Genomic DNA, 10,259 nt, shown 5'->3' on the forward strand with positions numbered 1-10,259 from the left:
TGAATCTCTTAATAATATACGTATTTAATAGTATATTTACATAACAAGGTACAAACATGAAAAATAGAAGCTGTAACCAATCGTGTGAAAAAGCATCTACACGAGTGTCAAAAGCATGTCATCCATTGTAAATTACTACCTCACCTGCATCATGCGTTTTGTTCGGTTGTGTGGGATTAATAAATATTAGTAATCAGGATGCTCTCTGTAATTGTATTCCTTTGAATTTTCAGAACTCAAAAGTGGCGCTTGCGCTGCCGGCTCAAGGCGGCTCGGAAGTGTGCCATTTTTGCGAAAAGCGAGTCTACCTGATGGAACGATTGACGGCCGAAGGAAAGTCCTTTCATCGGGGCTGCTTTCGTTGTGAATATTGCTCTACTTCGTTACGCATAGGTACGTTATTACGGCTACATACGCCAATATGTCATTATAATTAAAATGCTAGTAGACTTAATAATAATTGCCTCCTATGTTCTTATAGCGCTCAACTTAAAATAATTTATGAAGAATACTTTTAAAATATGTACAAAAATATGAAAAATTTTTGTAAAATATTAATTTATATATATTTTTTATTACTATTAATTTTAAATATTGTAAAAAAAAAAGTATTTTGCAAAAGTATTATAATGTAAATAATGTTTCAATAACGTAATCGAAATTATTTCTCAGGCAATCACACGTTCGATAGAGATAAGAATGGCGGTCGCTTTTATTGTACGCAACATTTTGGCCTACCAGGAACTATGAAAACTAGAATAGAAAAGAAAAAAATTGCCGTTACGAATAAGGAAAATATACCACAATCTTCCAACAATCTTAAGGCACCGGATAAGGTAGGATATTAACAATTTTTTATTAATATAATCAAGCGTATTAATAACATGTTCTTATCTATAATATTATATATTTTGGCCAAAGACAATGAAAGAAAGAAAAACCAAAGATATATTGATGAGAGGGTAATAAAAAAAAATAAATAAATAAATAAAAACAAACAACAACAACAACAACAATAAAAAAACTAAATTTATGAATTAAATTCTTTTTTATCGTTAATCGTTGTGGGAAAATTATAAAAAAATCTCAGTTCTCATAAACAAAATATGGGACTGGTTTATCTTATGGCACAATATAATAACATTGCCGTCCAAGTTTTCTTTATTATTATTATTCAAACATAATGATAAGCCTCAGCTGGCAATATTATACAATAATGTTAATGAAATCGTTAAAATTTCAGGCTATAATATCATTAGAAGGTATATGCGGTCTAGATCTCCTTGATCGCGGTCAAACGCCTGAAAGAATCGAATTCGAAAATCTTGCTGGAATATCTGATACCGAGGAAGCGCACAGCATAATGGACGAGGATGAATGGACAGATCGTAATTTTGGGCCTTCAGCTGCTGAAATGGGCTCTAGCGATGACATTTCCGACATGAGGTAGGTGATGTTTTTCCGGCCAAATTGTCTGAAATCGTTTGAGCAATTTTGATTTGAATGGACAATCGAAATAAGAAAAATCATCGAGTACTGTACTTTCATGCTTAGTATGTATTCCATACAACAAGCTCGCAATGTGTTTAAGAAAGAAAAAGGGGAAAATTCTAAAATTTTCATACCAAAGGCTAAATGTATAGTAATAGTACAATTTATCAATCGAATAATTTTCACATTATTATCGTCTCGTAATAGACATTGACGGCTAATAAAGTTCAATTTCATTGCAGTGATTCAGACGAAGATAACGAGGTTTTTGAAGAGGCGATCGATCAACCGCTAACGACGGAAGGTACATTAGAATTAGCAAAAAATTGGACTCTTCGATACTCTCATCCGCATCCAGCGGCAGCTCATTCTGACACCGGGAGCAACGAATACGAAGATTCAAGCGACGAATACACGAGTTCAGGTAACATGGAAATGAAAATCGCTCCAATAAGTACGGAGACTTGTGCAATCTCATTTATAATCCACAATTTTAAACGCACATTGTACTCGTTTATACTTAAAAAGATTCACCCTCCACTTACAAGTACGTAACCGTACATCCAAATAAATAACCTTACGTCTCTGTAATGGAATGTCAGTCGGTGTAGGTGCATTAGTAAAAGCTATAATCACAATGTCACACGTCCTGTTAAACAATTCTATTGCAGAGGAGGATAGCCAAACGGCGACCGAGGACGAGGACGATGTGCGGGCGCGCGAACTACGTAAAAAGGAGGTCTGGCTACAGGTGCCGCCACGCAATTCCGATACCGAGACTGGCTCCGAGACTGAGGTGAAACAATCTCAAACCTCTACAATTAGTAACGATGACAATAATCTTAATAATGAGAAAGTATCGTGCCCTGTTAATATTGCCGTAGCAAATGGTGTTGGGAGCGCGAGGGTCGATTTAGCTAACGAGACTGCTTCGCGCGCCGAGCGTTTGATCGCTAAAATGAATATTAAGCAGCAAAACAAGCCCACGCGATTGATGCAAAATGATTATGATATTTCTAGTTCGTTAGCTGGTTTGCCCGATGCCATTCCCAGTTATACAAGTGACTCTGGTAGCCCAAAGAATTTGGTAGTGAGCGAAGCTTTCGGTATAAGCAGCAACGGCGGTAGTAATAATCTACCGGATTTAATTACCTCCTCTCCGAAATTTCGTAGGCATTCGTCCCGTCTCTCTCTGCTATCCGATGATCAGTCTTATACATCGTCGGATGAGGCGTTGCTTAAGGACGAGGATACATCGGAAAAGTCCTCGACCGCGAGATTAATCTCGCCGGATTCATCATGGAACGAGGTAGATCGGGTTTTAAATAAGCCAGAGACAACTCACAATAAAGTGGTGGTGATCGTAACAGCACCGACACCCACGAACGAGCAACCATCGAATAGCGATATTATTGAATCGTCGAAGCTCGTGGTGCCGAAGGAAAGTTCGCCGGTACGGCAGCAAGACTCGCCATCGGACACTCCGACGTCGTTTGACAATCTAATCCAAGAATTAAGACAAAGAAAGGCGCGAAATAAGGCGGAAGCTCAGTCAAAGGAGGCGCTGAAGCCCCTTGCCACGGAAACAGCTAGATTGCATATGTGCAAGTACTTTGATACGAAGAACGAGAAAATCACGATCGATGATAAAAGTAATATCGTGAAAAGGCGGGATTCCGTTGACAAGGAGGCGCACGACGATTCTGAATCAAGAGTCATTGATCTGCCGATGAAATCAAAGATATCGGATAAAGTTGAGAAGAAAGACATTCTCAAGTACTTTAGTGGCTCTAGCTTTGAACGGAAAAGTCCAGAGAATAAGTTTGTGGAAAAAAATAGTTCATTGGGAATTGATAAGTGTAGGAATAGCAATTTTCAAGCAAACCATGTCGATAATTTGGTCTGCGATGATTTTACGGTCGACGAGATCGAACGAGAATTCAATGAAATTGAACGGCAAAATAAGAATAATTTTGAGATTTTACAGTCTGTCAATGTGAGCAAACCCTCGTTAAAATCTTACACAGATTTAGTTGAGGATCATAGCACGAGTAATTCCGAGACCACTGTCACTAGTGATTCAGACGTATCTAAAGACGATGCGGAGACTGATAACTGTTGCAATGTTGATAAGGATGATATTGCGAACACAAGTCTGCCTACATCTGTTGATTCGGATACTACAAGAATTGCGGTGGGCAACGGAAATTCTAATGACTCTCGAACAGACACGATGCGCATCACCGAGGTCTTGAAAATCATAACGGATTCGATAGATTCTGCGGAAAATTCGCCGATCAATAAGTATAAAAAAACTGACGATGATGGAACTAGTGTACTAGCTGATAATAGAGTAGTACCCTTGGCAACCGAAATAGGAAAAACGATATCTACGGACGGCAAATCAAATGGCATTTCCGAAAGTATTAGCGATAAGCACGTGGGACAAAAGACTACGACTAACGCTATCATAGAAAAGGATAAGCTTTCCACATCCATAAATGGTCATCATAAGTCGCCCGATAATTCTGATATTATAAGTAGCAATCCATTTATGCGCGTTGCAGGAACCACGATATTTTCCAATCCCGTCGCTCACAAATATTCGAATGAAAACGCTTATCGCGAAAGCATCGATTCTAACCTTAATGAGACAAGCCAGTCCATCACGGAGTCTCGAGATAATCCAAAATTAGTTTGGCTTAACGTTGTTAAGGCGAGTCCCCAAAACATCCCACCAATCCAAAAAGTAACGATTAAGGAGCAAGAAATTCCACCTGCCCAAACAGTCGAAATTCAATCTGAAAACGTGAGCTCTAAAATAAAAAGCTATAACGAGTCGATCTCTCGGACCTGCGATGACACATCCAAGAAACCTGGTAGGCGGAGAAGCAGCTCCCACGAAAAGCTTTCCTTATCGCAGCCGTCGACGCCGGTGCCACCGGTGCGCGGCAACAAGTCCGAGTTGCAAAAATCTCTGAGCATAAGACTAGGCAAGCAACATTCGGGCTCGGAATCGCCGCTCAAGTCTAATTACGAAACCGTTTCTAAATCGACTCTCAGCTCTCCCTTGCCAAGAAAAAAGAATGGACTGTTGTCCCGCAAGTCCGACGTCCACGGATCCCTTAAATCCGTCGATTCTTCTAAAACTAATAAAGAAAAGTGTGCCATATCGTGATCAGACTATGCGCGTGCGTATTTTATTCTCAATGGGGGTGCTCTCTAAATTTTTTAATTTTTTCGAAACAAAGTTTTATACTCCATTGGCAAGGTATAATACACAGATATAACGATTCAGTTTTACGAATAAGGAATTTTTTTTTTTTTTTTTTTTTTTTTTTTTTTTTTTTTTTGACGTTTTGACGTTTTGTAATATTCATCGTTAGAAACAATATACATCTGACATATTTATAGTAGGCACGCACACATTATATTAATCTATGCATTGAATGAATTTAATTAAGTCCTACAGAGTGATGCTTTAATTTGATTTTTAACAGTTGCTTACAATCTAATAAATGGATGCTTCTAAGTCTGTTCGTTATACTGGACTCGAAAAGAAAAAAGAAATAAAAGAATAAAAAAGAAAAAAAACCAAAATAAAAGACATTTTTTTTTTTTAATGAATACCGATAATATATTTATGTAAAATAAATTTCAAAAGAAATTGGCATTTAAAACAATTGTAGCTTATTGAAATTACAAATTTTAGAGAAATATTTATTATGTTCTGATTTTAGGGATCCAATTACGAGGTTTTAATTATTTAAAGTTATAAGTAAAGCATATATAGTTTAAACGTCATATTATACATCAATAAATGTATTATACATTTCATGAATCTATTCCATATTCTCTCTTGTATGTATTTTTAGTAAAACATTAAAAAAAACTTATTGATTGTGAAAGTATTATTTTGGTTATTTTTCAATTTTTAAAAGTAGAAGATAAAATATTTATTAACCACTTCTTCTATTTAAAGTAAAAACTCTCTAAAAATAATTGTATTTTTATACCCAAAGATCAATGAATAAAGTATAGTTTATATCAGTGAATACGCATATAATGAATTTATAATCGAAAAGAAATGCCAGATTAAAGTAATGAAAATATTATTTGTAGACAATTTCAATTGTACAAATATTTTTTCATGTGTATCATGTGAAATATTACGTAAAAGAAATATTCGTGGTTTCTCGTTTGATTTGATTAATTGGCAATAAGTATTCTTACTCATTGAAAATATAAATATCTATTGCTCTAATTTGTATTAGACGAAGACGGCCGATAAATCTTCGTGCACTATTTTAAATTAGTCTGTATATTTCTATTATATATTTTTAAGGATTAACAAATATATTAAGTATAAATTAATTTGCAAAAGTTTTAAGTTTTTAGATTGTAAGTTGCCTACTATAAAATGATACATGCAATAGTTTCATAATGAATTTATTTAATAGAGCTGGAGAAATTAGAAATTGATAAACTAAAACATTCGGATTAGTAGCTCTAGACTCGAACAGCAATTATAGTTGATTGGTGTAGAAAAATAATATGCCCAACAGAATCTACTTACGGAATAATGAAATTTTATTCTTTAAAAAATTTAGAGAGTATAACGTTAAGTATAAAATACAATTCAAATTGTATCGATGCAGCGATAGTGTGTGTGTGTGTGTGTGCGTGCGTGCGTGCGTGAGTGTTTGTTGCGTAAACGAACGATATGAGGATTGATATGTTTATGGTATATTATTTTTATCGAATGGCATTGTTTACTTTAATATTTACCTTACTCGAGAGAGACTGTGTGAGAATTTATTTAAATAAAGATAAAAGAATAATAAAAAGTTTAAAATTATGGCTGATGGTGATTAGCGAATTTCCTATTCCACAAATTTATCATTTGAAAATTGATAGTATAAGCAACCCCCAGAAAGAGAGAGATCATATTTATAAGGTAAAGGAAACTTTGTATTTACGAATGACGTGTGAACTAATATTCGATATAATTCTAACAGTCACTCAAAATAAATTAATCTCGTATGTGTTTGTTTAAAGTGCTTCAGCTCACAAATTTAGCAATTTTTATCATAATGTATCATTCTATTACCACCAGCCATGACTTTATTAATCATTTAGCATATTTAAGATGAATAATACTGCATGAAAATCTGATAACGTCTTTTCAAAAAGAATTCTATCAAAAGCTATATTTATCTTAATATAATTAACAAAAAATTATAGGAACACATAGTCGAAAAATTCATGCTGAACAATGATATATGTATATTACACAATATATTTAGAAATCATATAGAAAATAAATCTGAAATAATGAAATAGATCGTTTCCTTTTAGAATAAATGGAATATATTTTTTTTTTAACTATCATAAACGTTAGCATACAAATAAACTTTAATTTAATTAATCGTACATTTTGTTGTAGTGTACGTCAAACAATAATGTAATTATTTAACGAAAATTATTTTATCAAAGATATATCAACTTATATATATATATATATATATATATATATATATATATATATCTATAATTTTTAAAATTTCAGGCTACTAGCTATTACATAACAATAGTTTTTACTTTTCTTGTCTTGTAATAATTATTTTACTCTTATACCGATGGACATCGAATTTTATTTTACAATCCATTACATAACCAATCAATAATGTCATTTTTATGAATCGTTTAATTATTTGGTAGAAAACTAAATTTTTTAATAAAAGTACAATATAATATTCTCCGGTATACACACGCTGTTGGACTTCATCTTGTTTCATACAAGTGAAAAACATTTTCAGTAATGTCTTTTTTCTAACTTGTTTTATTATTAAAAAGTGTTCCACTTAACAATCTTAACTTTTTATTATCTTACGAATCAAATTAAATCATTATGCGGATTATATAAATTATTCACTGTAATTAAAAAGCATATTTATATTATATTACACCCTAATATAATCTATTCGGTAAAAAGTACTTCAATTTGTTTCTAACCCATTGTTATTTAAATTATTACTATCGATTACGTAAATGTGGTAATTAATTTTTTAAGTGTACTTTTCAACTTATATATTTTGATCTAATATGACAGAATTTCTATGACTTACTAATAATTGAGTAAAAATAATTGTCAATGGAAATTTTGTATACAAGTCATGCCAAAGAATTTTCTGAGAAATACTTTATTATTTTTCTTACGTAATGTTATTAAAGATTAAAATGTGTGTATTTATTTATTTTTATGAGAGCATAGTAATTAATTAAAGAATGTGTGGCTAGTTGAGTAAATTATAATTCGTATCACCATGCATAACAGAAAAATATTTTTAAGACTCATAATGATAAAGGTAGTTTATTGACTTATAAGATAGCTTATACTTTGATAATTATTTATTTATAACTGAAATTTAAATGCAGTAATGAACTTGTTGTTTTCTCTCGACTTGTATATTTTACTTTGAACTAATCTAATAAACCCGAATGTTACGTTATAAAATAACCTTTCGGTAAAATTAAAACCGCTCTCTTAATTTCTTAAAGTGCCATTTTTATTCGAATAATTATGAAAGTTTTGACCGTCGGATGATATAATACGAACAATTTGACGCCAAATCACTTATTAAAATCCTTAAATAATAATAATCAAATTTAGATTGTTTTATTTATGATTTGATAAATAAGTCACTGCTATGCATTCATCTCTTCATACAAGTTTTTCTGCATACCTTTAACAGTAAATTAAAATCATTTGAAAATGTAAAAAGGAACATAAAAAGATAGATTAATTTTTGTAATCCGGTTCAAAAATTAAAAGGTTAAATAAATTACTTTTCATTTTCATTCGTAACGAGCAGATCATAATTTTGGATTTCAAATAGTAGATTTTGGATTTCAAAAATGTTGTTAATTTGTTGCTACTACATTAGAAAACACGTATTTAAAAATTGTTTTTAAATATCATGCATACAAAGAATATAAACTACACTAAAAAATGTCTATATTTTGCCATTCGTTGGAATAATCTTAGTAACGCGTTAACGTTATAGAACAATTAAGAACAGAAGTTATGATAAAATAAAGTCGTGCAGATGATTCAGAAAAGCATATAATTGAAAATAATTTAAAAATTCGACACTATTGCATTATATGAATAAAATTTCATATAACTGAAATATATTATTTAAAAAAAAAAACATTACATTTTAATTATTGAATAAACAATATTTCTGCAATATTCATATAATGACGCATATTATTATTGTACAGTCAAGTTATTTGTAAAGTCTAAAAACTTTCAGGTAACGTTTCGTCTTTATTATTTTGAGTATTTAATGGCAATAGTGAAGCGATACTTGGAGATGAAAAATAATCGCCTTAGCGCTATATATATCCTTAAATATAATTTTCATCGCAAATACTTTTATTTTGTTCATAGAAAAGACAGTGATGCAACATTTTTAACAACATTTTTATCTAATTTTGAGTGGACAATAGACTCTCGGTACATTCATATGACGTTTTCGCGAAATTTTTAGTGCTATTAGAAAATAATAAATATTATAACTGCCACGATGAAAGAAATTGAGAGAGCGACAGTGAAAGTTAATGATACAAGAGAAGTAACCCTGAAGCACCCTGATGTACGGTTGCATATTTATTATGTTTTCCATAGATTGCGTCGAACGATTCGTCAACGGAAGAAAGCGAAGAGAACTCAGCGACGGAAATTTCCACGGACTCTGAATTCGAACACGATGGTACAACGCCCACGCAGCACGAGATACCGGAAATCACGATAAACGACTCGTATGTTAGGAAGACTCGTGGCACTTACGTCGAGCCGAAGAAAGTGCAGATAAAGAGTCGCATAATAAGTCCGATCAATGGCAATATCGAGAAAAATATTGAAATTTACAACAGGAAGAACCAGCAGTTTGTAAGTTTCTATATGATTTGTATTTATTTGTCGATAAATTTTATCACAAATTTATATTAAGATGAAATAGATGAAAATATTTGTTTCGCTTATTCTCCCATTGACTTATTCTTATGATGATTGTTTTAAAAAAATTTACAATAAATGGTCAATATTTATGCGAAGAAAACTCACGGTGAATATGATCTTGTTGTAATGTTGTTAAGAGCATGGAAATAAATAATAGTTTGATGGTAAAAGTAATATTTTGCAAAAATGAATAAGTAGATATTTGATTATTTGTGTAATATTACCGTTTCAGCTCTAATTCTCATAATTCATCGTAATTAAGATAGTCGTAGTTGGTGGGTGGTGAGGGGCAGGAGGGGGAGGAGGGGGAGGAGCTATATAGTATTAAATCCGAACCGTATAATTATAATAATATTTTCACTATGATGATTTTTTTTAATCGCACCGGCAATCAATCGAATAAATGTATAAATTAAAAAAAAAAAAAAAAAGGTGAATGCAAGAATATGCTCGTACAAGATTAAAAATGCATTGAATTAATGAAAATGCCATGCAAACTATTGCATTTGGAATCATAAATTTACATTTTTTAAATTTAAGAAGCAGCAGCAGCAACAACAACAACAACAACAACAGCAGCAGCAGCAGCAATATCAGAGCACAAAGCTAAATGCCATAAACGTTTCCTGTGCTCCCAAGTATTGCAACGACGTTAAGGATCATCGTAACTCCCACGTCGGTCCAAGCCAGAACTCCAAAGGAATCGCTCCAACGCCCTTCGTGAATCCGCGCAAGGGCGATT

At 32.4% G+C, this 10,259-nt stretch overlaps 1 protein-coding gene across 1 annotated transcript in view; it reads left to right on the plus strand.

Moving 5' to 3' along the window:
* Mical (Molecule interacting with CasL) overlaps window positions 1–10,259 on the plus strand; it is a 40,070-nt gene that overhangs the window by 17,373 nt on the left and 12,438 nt on the right. The window contains 7 exon segments of the mRNA XM_011497234.1: window positions 234–393; window positions 673–836; window positions 1,244–1,446; window positions 1,734–1,915; window positions 2,163–2,287; window positions 9,185–9,448; window positions 10,058–10,258. Coding sequence (XP_011495536.1) covers window positions 234–393; window positions 673–836; window positions 1,244–1,446; window positions 1,734–1,915; window positions 2,163–2,287; window positions 9,185–9,448; window positions 10,058–10,258 — 1,299 coding nt within the window.

Source organism: Ceratosolen solmsi, unplaced genomic scaffold, assembly GCF_000503995.2.
Source record: "Ceratosolen solmsi marchali unplaced genomic scaffold, CerSol_1.0 scaffold13, whole genome shotgun sequence".
NCBI lineage: Eukaryota > Metazoa > Arthropoda > Insecta > Hymenoptera > Agaonidae > Ceratosolen > Ceratosolen solmsi.